We start from the raw sequence: 18,703 nt of genomic DNA on the forward strand, positions 1-18,703 counted from the left end.
TTAGTGACTTAATATCGAGTTCCTTGATGTATAATAAAATGAACTAGTAAACATTTCTTCCTTCATTTAACAGTAATTAAAAATACATTGATCTAAAATACATAGAGAATATATCCTCTTGAAAAGAAAATTATTTTTATCAAAAAAAATTGAGTCGTCGTCTTGCCATACTTTTCAAATTTTACAAAAATATAAATTAGACTTGCATAGTAGTAAGTAAAAAATATATATATCTCTTTTATTAAGGCTCATGATAAAAGTACAAGAAACTCCACCTTTTGTTTGTCGATTTGGAAATGTGACTGAAGCTTTATGGACTGGAAGTAATTGACTGGAAACATGGCTGAAGGTAAGTTTGAACTAGCTACGAGCAATTCAGTACTGCACTCACTTGGCAAGAAATTAATTGCGGTTCAAACCTTCAACTCAATTTCCTTCGGTAGAAGATCCACATGCACTTACACCTGCACTGCACTGCAGTACTGCACTCAGTATTTCGAGCAGGCCTCGTTTTCTACTTGTGAACTGACCATATCACTACCTGACTGCGTCTGTAATTTGAATGACAAAGAACAAGATTGGTGTCGGTGCATGAATCCTCCTAAGGAAACAGGAGAGTTTAATTAATTTACGCGCATGAAAGCCTCGTAAAAAGACTCAGCTAGTAAACCTGTCCTTCGCCGCTGTTCCTCAAACTCATTGCAGCTGCTGGTTCAGTGTCCAAGACATGCAAGTTCCGAGAAACTTCAGTATTTTCTGGAATTAGTTGCTCCTGCTCATTCATGGCAGTGGTCTTCCCCAAACAGCGATTTGCCAAAGATTCTCTGAATTTACTAGTGTTGTTGTTAACGGTTGACCATTGACCAATCTCAGCTTGCTTCGCATATATACAAAGGCAGACTCCATCCTGACAATATGAAAACAGTGTGCGGTGTCCTTGGAATCGGCAACAGAGGGAGCGTAGAAGGTAACACTGGGAGGGCAAAAAAGGCCTTAAAGGAAATGGGTTGCATGGTACAGAGAATTTGGCACAACGAGGAAAAAGGGAGGAACTGGAGATATAGCATTTGAGTATGTAATTAAATCTTCGTATATAAGCCTATTGATTCAAGATTGGTGTTGTTCTTTGCTTCGAGATCCAGATTTGAATGATGGAACCACCTTACGTTAGATCATCCGTCGAGGGAGACTCTGTACAGGTGAATGCAAATTTTGTGGAGTATTATTCATAAGATGATCACATTCAGTCACAGGATGTGACCAAGGATAATTTTAATTAATAATGAGTAATTATTAACGGTTGACATTAAATACTGAATGAAATGATTGAAAGAGTGATGCATGTCCATGATTCCAAAGACTAGAAAACAAAGAAGGTAAAAAAAATTGATCTTTCTTTTAAAAAAAAGTTTCCACTAAATATCACTTGATTTGATATGTTTCTGTCTTTCTGTTTTGATTCGAAATTAATTGGAGCATCAGAGTGAATTTCAAATCTTGAGCGAAACATGACGAATCCATATTTGCCGTTTTCGGAATCGAACCGAAAGAAAGACGTGGCGGGAGAGAAATTTAAAAGAAAACGACAAAAAAGGGAAGGCCCGGTTCTTGTTTGATCCTACTGCACGGGAAGGAAACAAAGCGAGAGATCTCTTCCATCACGTGGTCTTATCAACTTGTCGGAATCGCCAGCTCACGCGTTCCCCATTAACAAACAAACCCCCTCGGCCCTCCATGACCAGTCAACGCATCCACCTTCTCTGCTAGCTAGCTGCTGCCTCATCCTCTGCTCCGCCCAACTCCTGCACTGCCACTGAGGCTGTGGCTGAGGGAGGCTGTGGCTGAGGAGGGAAGAACTGAGAGAGAGAGAGAGAGAGTTAAAGAAAAGAAAGAAAGAAAGATGGGGATATCACATCAATCAAAAGGTCCTCTCACTTTGACCTGGTCAATCCTCACTGCATTCGCTTTCACTCTTTCCATCTCCAAGCCTTTGACAATTGAACGCCAGGCCACTGTTTCATGCTTTGCTCATCTCCACTGCTCTGCTCATTTCCACCACCACCACCAACCGAGCATCTTCGTCTCTCTCTCATTCATTGCATCATTTGTTTCTCTTAAACTTGTCCCTGTCTTCCTCCAAAACATATACATGGATAGTGAATACACTAGCTAGCTACTGCAGGTCCTCTGTTTTTCTTTTCCATCAACAAAAATTAATCAAAAGGACCTACAAATAAACTTTGACATGGCGTGGCTCAAGATCCAGGCATCCAGGCAATTCTCTTTTTCCGAGATCGAAAAGATCCTCTACCACTAATTTCAAAGTGGAACGACGAGTGCATGCGTGGAATTGCAGCTTTAAACGTACAAAACATAAGTTCTGCTCCAATGTTAATGTATAGTAAGCAGATACATGTTCTATATCATCTTGCTGCATTAGTATGAATTTTGTTCTGATCAGATAAATGTCCCTTTTAAAAGTAGAGGTATCATCAGTAAGTAATGAATGGCGAGTGGCGTCTCCCTTTATTTGTAAATATCACCTATATATTGGTAAATACTGCAGGAAATCTATTTTCTATATACACATCTAGATGCTACTCTAGACATTTCTACACTGCAGCCCATGCATGCATTAATAAATTCTGACTCGTAATTTAATTTGAAACGAGTGCACACAGAGACATCGATCTCCTGCGTCCTAAATAGTCGCAGGCAGATCCCTCGAAGTACATCTCTCTTGTTTGTACGTATTCATATTTTTTTTTGGGTGGGTGGATGCTGCGATATGTCTTTAAATATCTCACGAGAAGATCAATGGCAAAGACGAGGGCGATGCTTTGATGGCATGCAATAATATTGACGACACATGTTCGACCCGGATCACCAGAGTCTCTGCGGCGGAGGCGGCGCACCTCCCGGTCCGCCCATGACCAACCCGCGCATCTCCTTCTCCTGCGACTTCCTGATGGAGGTGCCGGCGGCGCGCGCCCCGGCCAGCACGCCGCCTGACCCCAACTTCGAGTTCTCGGTCGGCAGGCAGCCGATGATCACCGCCGACCAGCTCTTCTCCAAGGGCAGGCTGCTGCCGCTCAAGAACCCCTACGCCTCCGGCTCCAGCGGCCGCGCCGGCGGCGGCCTGACAACTCTCCGCGACGAGCTCCGTGAAAAAGACGCCGCCTCCGGGTACGGCAGGGAGCGGCCGCCCAAGGGCGCCGCGTCTATCAAGTGGAAGGAGCTTCTCGGACTGAAGAAGCCGCGTGGCTCCGCATCGAAGAAGATGGATAAAAGCGAAGGCAGTGCAGGGGATGCAGATGCGCGTCTCGACAAGGTAATGCAGGTCCGCTTCGACATTAATTTCGTCGTCCGGAAATCAACTTAATTGCTATAAAATTCTTGGTCTCATCGTTTCCTTCACTTCACGCGGCTTGCAGGAACTATGAGGATACGCATGCAAAACACAAAAGCTATACTCCATCCGGACGCTGCAACATCGGCAAAACAGTTGATCAATGACACTAAATTAATCTAGCTAGCTAGCCAGCCACATATCAACATTTTCTCTCTTTTCTTATTTTCCCTCCATCTTTAATTATGTTGGTGTTATGTTTGTTCATCGAGGTAACTGGAACTTTTTCATCTTTTCAATTCCTAGGCGTCAGTGGGTTGTCTGTAAGAATTAGTTTGGATGGCATTAAACTTTCTCATTGATCTGTGTAATTGTGCGACGAAATTATATATAAATTTCCTATTCAATTCGTGATGATAAATTTCCTACTCAGTATCAATGTTGATGTGTTCGAAAATTTTACTAAAGTAGATCATGATCTCAGATAAATTCCGAGAACATACTCATAATCCATTACTTCCATTCATTTTTTTATGTCATATCTGACTTTCTAAGTATGATTTCAAGTGAGCCATGGTACTAGTCATGCCACTAAATATGAGTTTAAATCAGATGATCCGTGCTCGTGATGGTCCAATCTATATTTAATTAAATTGTTACAAAATAAAAAATTAATAATTTAAAAAAATAAAATAGAAATTTTTATTATTTAAAAATAATGATATTTACGTGATTACATTGCAACTTTAATATAATATACATAATTTAACACGCCTCAATTTTTAAAAGAATTATATCTATAATTTGAACTCGACCTTTCAACTTTTACATGAACTTCCTAATTCTTTCTTTCAAAATTAAGGATCAAGATTAACATAATTTACCTAACATACAATCATCATGTGAGAGTACGAAAACATGTGTCAGGCTATGTTATTTTTTACTTTGTCCTTAATTATTACTTAGATGAATGTGAGTCTAAGTTGAGATCCTAGCTATCTTTATCTTATAGGTATTTCTTTACATCATTCTTGAAATGATTTCTCTTGTCGTCGAACACTCACTTATCTTACTAAAATATGTCTCGGATGCTCCTGTAGACATGACACTGGAATGGCTTGTAGCTGCTAATCATGCCAGTTCATGTCTCTACCACCTGAGCCACCAGTTAACTTGTATATATTTTTTTTTTTACATGGATTCTGATACTTCCACGACATCAGTAGTAGCTAAAATCCATCTATGCAACGTACATAGCTGTTGCCTCAGGGGATTTTCCACTGTTCTCTCGACATTCATTCAGACATAAAATAGGATCAATGAAGCAGAGGAGGTCACGGACAATCTGACTTGTCTACCGATGTATATATTCAAAATTTCAAGTCGTGTATAAATTAAAGTAATTTCCATACACAGTAAAGTAAACCAAAGAATTAAGAGATGAGCCAGTGTGATGATATATGAGTGCATGAGATGGACTGGCAGACTAAAACGCTGTTTATATCCCTGATCATCTGCTGCCATATCATGCATGCATGCCACTGCCTGCGTCGCGTTCTTGTCTTTGAGGCATCGATCTGATCTGAGCTAGACGAGTACTGGGGACGTTGGCCTGCACCGGCCCAGCTGCAACTAGCGTAGCATGCTGCACGAGTACTACTCTTGACACATGCAGCTCCGTCGTCCTCATGCGGTTATGGCAGGGCGTCCGGCCACCATCGCAAATGAAGGGATTCTGGCAACCGTTGCCTGCAAACTCGTGAAGGGTTCTGTTCTGGTACTTTGCATGTGATTGGGATGTGGATTCATCTCGCATCGCCATTGGTTCGTGTGCGAGATCTGTTCAGTGGATCGTGTGGTATATATTTCAGCTTCATGCTTATTGGCGCTATCTTAAGTTGTGTAGGTTCTTGGAATTGAATGTTGGATTATTTGCACCACTCGTTTTTCAGTGGCTGACGTATAAGTTAAAATAAATAATTAAACTCTCAATTATCATTTTCGTCAAAAAAAAAAGCCCTTTTTCTACTATATTCAAATAAAATAGTTTTCTCTTTTTATCTAGCTTAATAAAAATTTTGAGGCAAAAATTAAAATAACGTTATAAATCGATCGTCTGATGAGCATTCTTTTTCAATTAAAATTAAATGTATTTGAAACACTCCTGAATCAATTTTAAGATATGGTAGTTGACTGTTAGCTTCTAACCTTCTACAACGTATAACAACTTATTATTAGTTGTTATAACATATACAAGTTGACTGCTAACTTCTATAACAATACAATTAATTTATATTAATTTTATTTATTAGAATATGATAATTATGAAAATAATATTTCAATGAGCAAAATAAATCTAGTGAACTTCATCACCATATTATAATTTAAATGAGCATTATCTTATCATGATCCACTTGTAAACTAATTAAGCAAACAACTAGTTGCTATAACATGTAAAAGTTGACTGCTAACTTTTAAAATAGTGTGATTAACTTGTGTTAATTTTATTTATTTGAGAGCAATAACAACTATAAAATAATATTTCAATGAGTACAACAAACTAAGATAACTCCATCACATCCATTATATTTAAAATGAGTATTATGTTATCTGATTATAATCGATTGCGTAGAAGCTAACAGCTAGCTGCTACAACTAGCTAGTGTGATAAACTTATGTTATTTTTATTTATTTGAGAGTGACAATCCGATTAAAATAATATTTCAATAAGTAAAACAAATTAAGAAGACTCTATTACATCAATTACATTTAAAATTAATATTATTTAATTACAATTGGCCATATAAAAGCTAGTAGCTAGTAGCTATAATATGTGAAAGCTGACTGTTAATTTCTACAACATTATGATTAACTTATATTAATTTTGCGTCCCCGGGGCAATGGTGCAACGGTAGGACATCCGGATTGTAACTCAGGGACCCGTTGTTCGATCCCCAGCTACGGCGTATTTGCAGGAATTTTCCTCCAAATGGAGATCGCAATCAAAGGATGCTGGGCATCTGGATTGGTCGCCATTTGCGCTTCCCGATTTACCCTGGTGGTCGGTGGGAAACTTCCGTGGGACCGGGCCGGCCACCCCCAGAGATGTGGCTACTGGGATTATCATTTTTTTATATTAATTTTGCTTATTTAAAGTGATAATCTGATTAAAATAGTATTTCATTGAGCAAAACAAACTAAATGGACTCCATCACATCCACTACAATTTAAATGAGTTTTATCTAATCATGATCCACTTGTAAAAGCTAGCAACTAATAGCTATAATGTGTAGAAGTTGACTTCTAGCTTCTATAATAATGTGATCATTAACTTAAGCTATTTTTGTTTATTTGAGAACGATAAGCAAGTTAAGATAATATTTCAATGAACATTATAAGCTATAAGGGAACTCCATCACACTCACTTCATTTAAAATGAGTATTATTTGATCACGATTGGCCGTGTAGAAGCTAATAGTTAGTTGCTACAACGTATAGAAACTAGCTGTCAGTTTCTAAGTTTTATAATAGTGTAATTAACTTATGTTCATTTTGTTGATTTGAGAGTAATAACCTAATTAAAATAATATTTCAATAAACAAAACAAACTAAGAAGGCTCCCTTACATTTGAAATGAGTATTATTTAATCACAAGTGATCATATAGAGGCTAATAATTAGTCGTTACAATATGTAAAAGTTGATCGTTAATTTCCATAACAGTGTGATTAACTTATGTTAATTTTATTGATTTAAGAGAAATAACACATTTAACATAATATTTCAATAAGCAAATAAATCAAGAGGACTCTATTACACCCATTACATTTGAAATGAGCATTATTATCTAATCACGATTGACCGTGTAAAAGCAAGTAGCTAGCTATTACAACATGTAGAAAGCTGATTGCTAACTTTTACAATAGTGTGATTAACTTATGTTAATTTTAGGGATAACTTAGTTAAAATAATATTTAATTAGCAAAATAAATTAAGAGGATTTTATTACACTCACTACATTTGAAATAAGTATTATCTGATCACGATTGATTGAATGTATGCTAATAGTTAACTGATACAATATGTAGCAGTTAGTTGCTAGCTTCTATATGTTATAGTAGCTACGATAACTACTATGATAATGTTGGATTAAGGATATTTTCATAATAAAATTGTAGATAGGATGTGAATTTGATGTTTCTCTTGATTTGTGATTAATTTTTGCCCAAAATATTATACATGCATATAACTTATATACATTATCAATGCATTCAAAATTATTAAAATCATTTAAAAATGTTATAATATCAGCAGATTTACAATAATTCTAACCATGTTGCACTAAAAAAAACACTGATTTTGGGACGAAATTTTAAAAAAAAATTCGTCGTAGAATATTTTGCGACGAATTATTTTTCGTTGCTATAAAGTCGCCGCCAAGTTTGGCGACAAAATTTCTCGTTTCGTTGCAGATATTTGCGACAAAAATTAAAATTCGTCCCCAAATTCGTCGCAAATTTGCGACGAAAATCGAATTCGTCGCAAATCTGCGACGAATCATTTTCGTCGCAGATTTGCGACGAAATTTTTTCATCGCAGATTTGCGATGAATTCGATTTTCGTCACAAATCTACGACGAATCCAATTTTCGTCGCAAATCTGCGACGAATTTGGGGACGAATTCTGGGACAAAATAATTTTCATCGCAGAATTCATTGCAGATTTGCGACAATTCTGGGACGAAATCATTTTCGTCGCAGATTTGCGACGAATCCAGTTTTTGTCGCAAATCTACGATGAATTTGGGGACGAATTTTGGGACAAAATCATTTTCGTCGTAAAATTCATCGCAAAATCAAAATTTTTCTTTCCTACCCCTTTATTTGTTGATTATCCCATAGATACAATACACAATCCAATCGGATCGAATCAAATTTTACAAATAACCTGTACACATATTAATATCAATCCACATCCACATACACATATCAATTCACACAAATTGAAATCACAAACATCCACATCTATATATATCGTCAATCCACACTCTACAAATTAATATACATATCAATCCACATCCACATACATATATCAATATATGTAATGTCAAGAGGGTTGAGGATAAAGAATTAAAAAGATGCAATAGAATCATTGTGCTCGTTTTTGTTCTCCGGAGACTCTGCTTCTTTCTCCGTCAATATCTTTTCTTCTCCTGCATAAGAAAACGTGATAAAGAGAAAGTATCATTCTTAAAATTAAAACTTAAACCGATAAACTAAATATGTAAAGACTTACCTCTTCTTCTTTTGATGCCAGATTTGATAATGAGAATGTAGCTCTCTAAAACATGATATAATACAAAAAAAGCTTTGTATTGAATAATCTCTAACAGGTATTGGACCTCCTAATTAAAATTTACCAATTTAAACTAATAATAAGAATAAAAAATAAAAAAGGAATTCAGACAAAGTTTGTGCTACTTACCTCTAGTCTTAAGTATTCCTCTCTCCATACATCACGTCTTCAAAGATCTAAAAAGATGAACATTTGCATCCTATTATTGTTACTGCCAGATGGCTTGTTGAAAATAGAAAGCATTTTAAGTATCAAATTGCTGCCAATGAGGCAAGTACAACAAGTATTACATCTAGAAAGCATGACAAATAGAGTCCTAATAGTCTAAGTATATATCTGCATAACAGGACCTTAAATGGTTTAAGACATGCTAACACCTTAAATGGTTTAAAGCACAATTACAAAGAGAAAAATAGTCCAAGGGGTACCATTCTAACATCTATAATACTAAAGATAAATGCAAAAAATAAAGTGAGGGGATGTGTCAATAGATAAAAGTGCTTGTTTAAAAGATAACGATAATATTTTAAATCAGCTACTTGTAAACAGATGACAAAAAGAATGATGAGTATTAAAGAGGACTATAGCTTATATACTCTTTCATTCCATTATATTGGCATGCATTCTTACATATATAAGCAATCTATAATGTTACAAACAAACAACAAAGAAAGATACACTAACCTCTATTGGTCTCTTGAGTTTGAGCAATTTCCCACTTATTTTTAAAACTTTCAAAGCAGAGATTGCATATATAATACCCAACGATCCATCGAACCTTCCAGCATCAACAATAGTGTTCTGTTTCAGCCAGGAAACCCTATAAAAGTGGCTATTCTATTCACAAAACTAAAAAACACATGTGTCCTGTTTAAGCCAGGGGCGACCAGCGCCAACAAGGGCTGGCCAGTGCCGGCAAGGGCTGGCCAGCGCCGGCCAGCGACGCCCAACGCCGCCTAGGGCCAGGCAGCGCCGCCCGACGCCGTCCGACGTCCGACGATGTCTCTCCAGCAACGCCGGCGACGAAAAACACAGGAAAAAAAACAAAAAGGAAGGAGGAAGCTTACCACGTGAGGAGGAAAGATTTCGGAGAGAACTCGACGAGAAATCAGCGAGATCCGGCGAGGGAGAGCTTCGGCGAGGGAGAGCTCCGCGAGGGAGAGAGATCCTGCGAGGGAGAGATCCGGCGAGTGAGAGAGATCCGATGAGGGAGAGGAGTTTCAGCGAGAGCTGCGACAGAAACTTCGCTATGGCAGAAACTTCGATCGCGTGGGAGAAGAAAATAAAAGTTCGGAGCTAGGGATTTAGTAAGTTTTTTGCGACGAAACCAACTTCGTCGCCAAATTCGTCGCCAAATTGGCAACGAAAAATCACATTCGTCGCCAAATTGGCGACGAACAATCAAATTCGTCGCCAAATTGGCGACGAACAATCAAATTCATCGCCAAATTGGCGACGAATCGGGCATTCGTCGCCAAGTTCGCGTGGGAGAAGAAAAGAAAACTTCGGATCTATGGTTTTAGTGAAGTTTTGCGACGAATCGGATTTCGTCGCCAAATTCGTCCCACGCGACAAATTGACGACGAATTTGGCGACGAATAATAAAATTCGTCGCTAAATTGGCGACGAACAATTAAATTCGTCGTCAATTTGGCAACGAATAGTGTATTCGTCGCCAAGTTCGCGTGGGAGAAGAAAAGAAAAATTCGGATTTTGGATTTTAGTGAAGTTTTGCAACGAAAAACTCATTAGTTGCCAATTTGGCGACGAATTTCTTGTTCGTCGCCAATTTGGCAACGAACTTCTTGTTCGTCGCAATTTGGCGACGAACTTCTGTTTCGTCGCCAATTTGGCGACGAATTTGGCAACGAATGATTTTTTTTAACAAATTTTGCGACGAATATATTGAGTTGCTAAATTGACAACTAATATTTTTTACGTCGCAAAGTTTGTTGCAGATTAGCAACGAAATTTTGATTCGTCCCAAAATTCGTTGCTGATTGGCGACGAAAACTATTCGTCCCAAAAATTCGTCGCAAAATACCTATTTTTTTTGTAGTGGTGTGATAAAAATATTTTTGATCAAAAACGACAAAAGAGCGCTCTTTTAATATTTGTCAACAGAAAATTTGAAAAAGCACTCTAAATTCACACAATCGTCAAAAGAAGGTAAGAGATTTAATTTCAACCACTTACTTTTAATTTAATTTAATTTAAATTGAGCAAAAAATAAAATTTGAGGTTCTATTAAGGAATCATTTATTTCAATTTCAATTTTTATTTTGATAGAAAATCAAGAAGAGTGTGGAAAAATTAATTTATATTTCTTAAAAGCTTCAAAAGATTACAACAATGATAAATTATTAATTAAAATTGTATAATTTTTTCTTTTTCCTTCTCTTAAACTTCTTCGTATCTCGCTTTTATAATTATTTTCTTTTCCTTCCCTTAAACTTCTTCGTATCTCTCCGATAATTACAATATAAAATGAGAACAATCCACTTATTTTCATTTATTCAATAATTCGGTCCAACGTCAAAGAATGAGATGACTCAGTAAAAGTAATCACGATTGCATATCTCCAATCGGTTTAATACCGATTGATTCAATTTCTTTCGAGTCAAGCGCTTTGAGTCTGGGCTTTGATAGGCCGATTGCCTTCAGATTGGAGTTTTCAAGATCTACTTTCTTCAAGTTGGCAGTCGAGGTGCGAGCAAGAGAGAAATCTTCCGGAAAAGATCTACAAAGACTCAATGACACTGTTAAGAGGACCGTTAAATCGGGACTCGACTCAGTCATTCTGAAGCTAGACTTTAGAGAAAAAAATAGAGAAATGAAAAAAAATAAAGAAAGTAATACGTTTTGAGATTGTTTGTGGATCCTATAACCTTTAAAAAGAAAGCGAAAGGGTGGTGTTGATTCACAAAGAGCACATCTTTTTTTTTTCCTTGTAGAGAGGCACCTCTCTTGATGATTGGTGCCTAACAACCCGACCTGAAGATTTCTGTCTTACTTGACATCTCGAGTGTCAATCTGAAGAAAATCAGTCTTCAAAAGTCCAACCTGGAAGCAATTTACCTATCAAAGTCCGACCTAGAGTATCCGACCCGATAGAAGTTGAACCAATCAATATCCAACCGATTGGAGATATTCAACCGTGGTTATTTTTGTCAAGTCATCTCATTTATTTTTTGATCCGGACCGGATCATTCAATATAATTGTTCTTTTTCGTCTGTCCAAATTCAAGAAATTCAATTTCTTCCTTAGGAAGAGGGGAAAAATATACCTTTTTGATCCTCTAAGAAAAGAGAAATGGTCTCAGAGCGTTGGGGCAGAGCCCTGTGTTAATCAAACTAATTAACCCTAGGAAGACTAGCTGTTGGTGCGCATCGTCGTGTTCCACCGACAATAAAGACAGAAGAAAGCCACTAAAATGCTGAAATGTTTATCTAACTTCTACCGTACTTACTGCTCTCCTTCCAAACCTTCAAACCTCCTGGATCATGCGGCCATATTGCTGGCCCCACACACCAACCATCTCCATTTTCTGCTCCACCCTCCCACCACCACCACCAGTTTCTCCTACCGCTTTAATTGTCGGGATGGTAGAGCATCCAATTCTAAAGGATTTTTAAGTTTTTAAATTCGTTTAAATATTCATTTAAAATAAAATAAAATAAAATAAAATAAAAATACTGCTTGTGGCTTGGTACCTTTGTTTAAAAGAGAAAAGGAAAAAAAAACAAAAATTTGTAGGGAGCGACACGACTTGGGTTTTTTCATCTTCACTACTACGCTACCCAACTGTACAAGTTAAAAACGGTCAAACATCGACCAAACTCAATCATCGACCAAACTCTATTACTCCTCTTCTCGTGCGTGAAGGCCACACCGCCATGGATCCCGACTCCGAGCTCGTCTTCGACTTCCCGCCCTTCCTGCGCCTCTACAAGAGCGGCCGCGTCCACCGCCTCATCGGCACCGACTACGTGCCTGCTGGCGTCGATCCCGCCACCGGAGTCGCCTCCAAGGACGTTCTCATCGACCCCCGGACAGGTCTCTCTGCCCGCCTCTATGTCTGCTGCCCGTCCGCTTCCACCCGGCGTCCCATCCTCTTCTACCTCCACGGCGGGGCCTTCGTCGCCGAGTCCGCCTTCTCCCCGACCTACCACGCGTTCCTCAACAACGTCGTGGCCAGGGCCGACGTCGTCGCCGTCTCCGTGGAGTACCGGCGCGCTCCGGAGGATCCCCTCCCAGCCGCCTACGACGACGCCTTCGCCGCCCTCAGGTGGGTAGCTTCTGGAGGCGGCGGAGAGGCCTGGCTGGCGGAGCGCGGTGACTTCGATAGGGTGTTCCTGGCTGGCGACAGCGCGGGGGCAAACATCGCACACAACATTCTGGTGCGGACGCTGGCGGAGCCGCTGGAGATCAAGATCGCGGGGCTGGCGCTGATCCACACCTACTTCTGGGGCAAAGAGGCGGTGGGCGCGGAGCCGACGGATCGGGCCTTCCGGGAGTGGCTGGAAACGACGTGGGGGTTCGTGTGCGGGTGGAGCTCGGGGATCGAGGATCCGCGGGTGGATCCGTTCCGGGACGAGGCGGCGCTGCGGGCGCTGCCGTGTCGGCGGGTGCTGGTGAGCGTGACGGAAAAGGATTTGTTCAGGGAGCGGGGAAAGGCATACTACGAGAGGCTGAGGGCGAGCGGGTGGGAAGGGGAGGCGGAGCTGGTGGAGACGGAGGGGGAGGAGCACGTCTACTTCCTCAGCAACCCTAATTGCGAAAAGGCGTCGGCGGAGATGGCTCGCTTGGTCGCTTTCTTTACCCATGATTCATAATTAAGAGGCTGGGAGTTGCTTGCTATTTGCTGCCCCCCTTTCCTTTGCCTTGGAATTCTATTCCCTCTTTTAACTTTTCTGTTCGTTTGTAAGGAACCAACCTGCTGCGTTTTCATTATATTCTGGAATTTACATGGAATACTGATCGGTAATAGCGTATTTGCTATCTTACTACTGAATTTGGTGGGACGCAATCAGAATCAAGCTCTTTCACAACCATTTAATCACAATTGATCGTATAGAAATTAATAGTGTGATTAATTTATATTAATTTTATTTATTAAAAAAATAATTTAATTAAAATAATATTTTAATAAATAAAATAAATCAAGAGGATTTCATTACATCCACTATATTTGAAATCGGCATTATTTAATCACAAATGATTGTATAGAAGTTAACTTGTTATAATATATAAAAGTTGATTGTTAGATTTTATAATAGTACGATTAATTTATGTTAATTTTGTTATTCGAAAAGGAAAACATAATTAAAATAATATTTTAATGAGTAAAATAAATTACGAGAATTTTATTACACTCGTTACATTTGAAATGAGTATTATGATTAACTAATATAACAAGTAGCAGTTGGTTGTTAGCTTCAATATGTTGTTAGCTTTTGATAGTTGCTGGATTAAGGATATTTTTAGAATAAAATTATAGATAGGATGTTCATTTGATATTTCTCTTGATCTGCAATGCCCTCTTAATTTTTACCCAAAATATTATGCATATATAACTTATATATTATCAATTTAATTAAAATCATTTTAAAATGATATAATAAAAACTTCAGCAGATTTACAATAATTCTTACCATGTTGAAATAAAAATATTTTTGATAAAAAAATGATGAAAGAGCGCTCTTTTAATATTTGTCAAAAGAAAAATTGAAAAGAAAATTTGAAAAGGATTTAACTTTTATTTTGATGGAAAATGAAGAAGAGTGTGGAAAAATTAATTTATATTTCTCAAAAGCTTCAAAAGATTACAACAATGATAAATTATTAATCAAATTCTTATAAGTTATATTTTGTTTTTTTTTCTTTTCGGTAGGACATTCAGGTTTCTTAAACTTCTTTAAAGAAACTTCTGTATCTCGCTTTTGCGACTAATTGGGATTATCATTTTTTTTTCCTTCTCTTAAACTTTTTTGTATCTCTCTTATAATTACAATATAAAAAGAGAACAATCCACTTATTTTCATTTATTCAATAATTCAGTCCAACGTTAAAGGATGAGATGACTCCATAAAAAGTAATCATGGTTGAATATCTCTAGTTGGTTGGATACCTATTGATTCAACTTGTTTCTGATCAAGCGCTACGAGTTGAGGCTTTGAGGCTTTGATAGATCGGCTATCTTCAGATTGGACTTTTCAAGATCAATTTTTTTCAAGTTGACACTCGAGATGCCGAGTATGAGAGAAATCTTTCATAAAAGATCTACAAAGACTCAATGACACTGTTAAGAGGATCGTTAAGTCAGGATTCGACTCGGTCATTCTGACATTCAAGTCCAACTATAAAAAAAATAAAGAAATAAGAAAATGTAAAGAAAATAATACGTTCTAAGATTGTTTATGGATCACGTAACCTTTAAATAAAAAGCGAATGGGTGGCGTTGGTTCATAAAGAGCACACATTTTATTTTCCTCGCCGAGATACCTCTCTTAGTGATTAGTGCCTTAACAATCCGACCTGAAGATTTTTCATCTCGAGTGCCAATGTAAAGACGGTCACTCTTGAAAAGTCCAACCCTAACGCGATCTGCCTATCAAAGTTCCACCTAGAGTGTCCAACCCGAAAGAAGTTGAACCAATCGATATCCAACTGACTGGAGATATTCAACTGTGGTTGTTTTGATTGAGTCATCTCATTTCTTGATCCGGACCAGATCATTCAATATAACTGTTCATTTTTGTCTGTCCAATTCAAGAAAATCAATTTCTTCCCTAGGAAGAAGGAAAAAAACATAACTCTTTGATCCTCTAAAGTAAGAAAAATGACCTTTCAGCGTTGGGGCAGAGCCCTCTGTAATCAAAGTAGTGAAAACTAGTTAGTCTAGCTGTCGGTGCGCATTGTCGTATTCCACCGACACTAAAGACAGAAGAAAGCTACTAAAATAAAATAAAATAAAAGTACTGCTTGTGGCTTGATACCTTTGTTTAAATGAGAAATGGAAAAAAAAATTGTTGAGAGTGAAGGCCAACGACAACTCAATCATCGACCAAATCCTATTCCTCCTCGTCTCGCGCGTGAAGGCCACACCGCCATGGATCCCGACTCCGAGCTCGCCTTCGACCTCCCGCCCTTCCTGCGCCTCTACAAGAGCGGCCGCGTCCACCGCCTCATGGGTACCGACTACGTCCCTGCTGGCGTCGATCCCGCCACCGGGGTCGCCTCCAAGGACGTTCTCGTCGACCCCCGGACAGGTCTCTCTGCCCGCCTCTATGTCTGCTGCCCGTCCGCTTCCACCCGACGTCCCATCCTCTTCTACGTCCACGGCGGCGCCTTCGTCGTCGAGTCCGCCTTCTCCCCGACCTACCACGCGTTCCTCAACAACGTCGTGGCCAGGGCCGACGTCGTCGCCGTCTCCGTGGAGTACCGGCGCGCACCGGAGGATCCCCTCCCAGCCGCCTACGACGACGCCTTCGCCGCCCTCAGGTGGGTAGCTTCTGGAGCAGGCGGAGAGGCCTGGCTGGCGGAGCGCGGTGACTTCGATAGGGTGTTCCTGGCTGGCGACAGCGCAGGGGCAAACATCGCGCACAACATTCTGGTGCGGACGCTGGCGGATCCGCTGGGGATCATCATGATCGCGGGGCTGGCGCTGATCCACCCCCACTTCTGTGGCAAAGAGGCGGTGGGCGCGGAGCCGACGGATCCGGCCTTCCGGGAGTGGCTGGAAACGCTGTGGGGGTTCGCGTGCGGGTGGAGCTCGGGGATCGAGGATCCGCGGGTGGATCCGTTCCGGGACGAGGCGGCGCTGCGGGCGCTGCGGGCGCTGCCGTGCCGGCGGGTGCTGGTGAGCGTGACGGAAAAGGATGGGTTCAGGGAGCGGGGAAAGGCGTACTACGAGAGGCTGAGGGCGAGCGGGTGGGAGGGGGAGGCAGAGCTGGTGGAGACGGAGGGGGAGAAGCACGTCTACTTCCTCTTCAACCCTAATTGCGAAAAGGCGACGGCGGAGATGGCTCGCTTGGTCGCTTTCCTTACCCGTGATTCATAATTAATTTTTTAAGAATGTTTATTTGCCGCCCCCCTTTCCTTTGCCTTGGAATTCTTTTCCCTCTTTTAACTTTTCTGTTCGTTTGTAAGGAACAACCTGCTGCGTTTTCATTATATATTTATATTCTGGAATTTACATGGAATACTGATCAGGAATTTGAGAAGATCAAACGTAATTCATCAATTCACTCAACCTTCACGCATGCAGTCTGTGGTAGTGAAGAAAGAGTGGTGCTCGATCATCTAATTGGTATAGTTTAATGAGAGAATTTTCCTTGCCATGAGGAGTATATATCTTACATCTTATCGAGTTTGAATTAATAATTGTTTGTGCTTTCTGTATAATTAGTATTATCTTACACTGCTTTTCTACGTTCAATCTTAGCTTTGCTAGATTGTGTGTTAAATGAATGGGCTTATTTAATGGATCGGAGGCATATATTCGTAGTGTTCAGCTCAGTGATATATAGTAGCCCTAAGTGTCAGCTAGCCACTGGAAACCAACCTCATCTAAGTTGTTTATTTAGTCAAAATAGTGAAATTTGATATGAACAATTTCAATTGAAATAATATATATTGTTCCGGTTGAGATGTGCGTCTAGACACGTCACTGGACCTTCCTCGCTGTAGAAGCGAAACAGGAGGAGAGCTTAGGGCGACGGGAGCTTCAGGGTCGTCGGGACCTTCGTCGGAGCTGGCGTGGAACAAGACGAAGGGTTTGGCGCGCCGCTGACTCCTGGACCTGAGAACAAAGAAGGCGTGAGTAGGAAGGCCAGGGGAGTGCCCTGGCGCGACCACTCCGACGCTCAAGTCATGGACGGCGGGAGGAAGAAGATGATGAACAGTAGCTTGAGCATGAAGAAAAAACAGAAGTTGTAGAAGTTGAGAGAGTTACCTGCTGAAGGGAGTGGCCGTTTTAAGGAGAGATGAGCATGTATACCTGTCACGTCATCATTTAAGAATTGTCCCATCATGATTAATGAGATGTCAGGAACAATCGAGTTCCTTGTCCCATCGTCGGTAAAGTGTTATCTTGTCACAGTCAGTGCAGACAGCAGAGAGATAGTAGTAGTTAATGGAGGCGTGGGCTTGTCAGAAATCGTGATGAGATGTACCAGGGCACTGTAGGGCGCTTCGTTGGTCCGGCTTGGTAAAGGATACGTGAGGCGAAGACCTTCAGCGTCAAAGCGCTTTAGAGGCTAAATGAAGGAGAGAGGGCCGCATGGGTGATTCGGTCAAAGGGTGGTCGAATGGGCGATTCGGCCAAAGGATGGCCGAATGGGCGATTCGGCTGGAGGATGACCGAATGGGCGATTCAGCTGGAAGATGGCCGAATGGGCGATTCGGCTGAAAGATGGCCGAATAGGTGATTCGACTGAAGGATGGTCGAATGGGTAAACGTCTATACTCTAAGTGACCGGATCAATCAAGTTTATAGCTTCGACCGGCTGGACCTTTGGGATAGGACCAGACTTGGACTTGAATCCAGCTGAGGGCCCCTCTGACTATCCCCGTAACATATATGTATATATTTACCATTTCCACCTCTAATCAATTAATGTAATCATCATTTATAATTCAAATGCAAAATGAAGTTAATAAATAGACAAATGAGTTCCTGAAAATAAAATTAGCAAATTTTCACTTAGCAAGTCGCCGACGATGTAAATATATATATCTTGACTCTTTTTTTTGTGTTTTTAATTTGTTCCAATAAAAAAAACATTCCTCGTTGGTCAAATCCATTATAATATGTATTCCACATTTTGATAACATTCGCTGTCTCCATGTATCTTTCATGTCCTCCACTCCTCCCACGACATTAATTTTTCCTTATAATCAAACTAATAAAAAAAACTTTTTTGTTTCTTTTTTGTCATCAAGAATTAATTAATTTATTCAATTCATCAGCAAATCCTCAAATCATTGGGCCGGCGA

General features: G+C 39.9%; 3 protein-coding genes across 3 annotated transcripts; all 3 read left to right on the forward strand.

Annotated features, from left to right (window-relative positions):
- The first annotated feature begins 2,869 nt into the window (after positions 1-2,869).
- LOC141811543 (uncharacterized) lies at positions 2,870-3,382 on the forward strand. Its single transcript, XM_074699568.1, has one exon. It carries the CDS (start codon positions 2,870-2,872, stop codon positions 3,380-3,382), a length of 513 nt encoding a protein of 170 aa, XP_074555669.1.
- Positions 3,383-12,566: 9,184 nt separating this feature from the next.
- LOC141811473 (putative carboxylesterase 2) lies at positions 12,567-13,698 on the forward strand. The gene has a single exon (XM_074699502.1). It carries the CDS (start codon positions 12,601-12,603, stop codon positions 13,537-13,539), a length of 939 nt encoding a protein of 312 aa, XP_074555603.1. The 5' UTR covers positions 12,567-12,600; the 3' UTR covers positions 13,540-13,698.
- A 1,882-nt stretch (positions 13,699-15,580) lies between these two features.
- LOC141811707 (putative carboxylesterase 2) lies at positions 15,581-16,902 on the forward strand. Its single transcript, XM_074699749.1, has one exon. The coding sequence runs from the start codon at positions 15,720-15,722 to the stop codon at positions 16,764-16,766; it is 1,047 nt and encodes a 348-aa protein (XP_074555850.1). The 5' UTR covers positions 15,581-15,719; the 3' UTR covers positions 16,767-16,902.
- The last annotated feature ends 1,801 nt before the right edge of the window (positions 16,903-18,703 follow it).

Source organism: Curcuma longa, chromosome 17, assembly GCF_044706935.1.
Source record: "Curcuma longa cultivar G26 ecotype Majalengka, Jawa Barat chromosome 17, ITB_CL_G26_1.1, whole genome shotgun sequence".
Lineage (NCBI taxonomy): Eukaryota > Viridiplantae > Streptophyta > Magnoliopsida > Zingiberales > Zingiberaceae > Curcuma > Curcuma longa.

Coding starts and splice junctions, on each gene's coding strand:
- LOC141811543 (XM_074699568.1), top strand. CDS start 2,870: ATGTTCGACCCGGATCACCAGAGTCTCTGCGGCGGAGGCGGCGCACCT.
- LOC141811473 (XM_074699502.1), top strand. CDS start 12,601: ATGGATCCCGACTCCGAGCTCGTCTTCGACTTCCCGCCCTTCCTGCGC.
- LOC141811707 (XM_074699749.1), top strand. CDS start 15,720: ATGGAAAAAAAAATTGTTGAGAGTGAAGGCCAACGACAACTCAATCAT.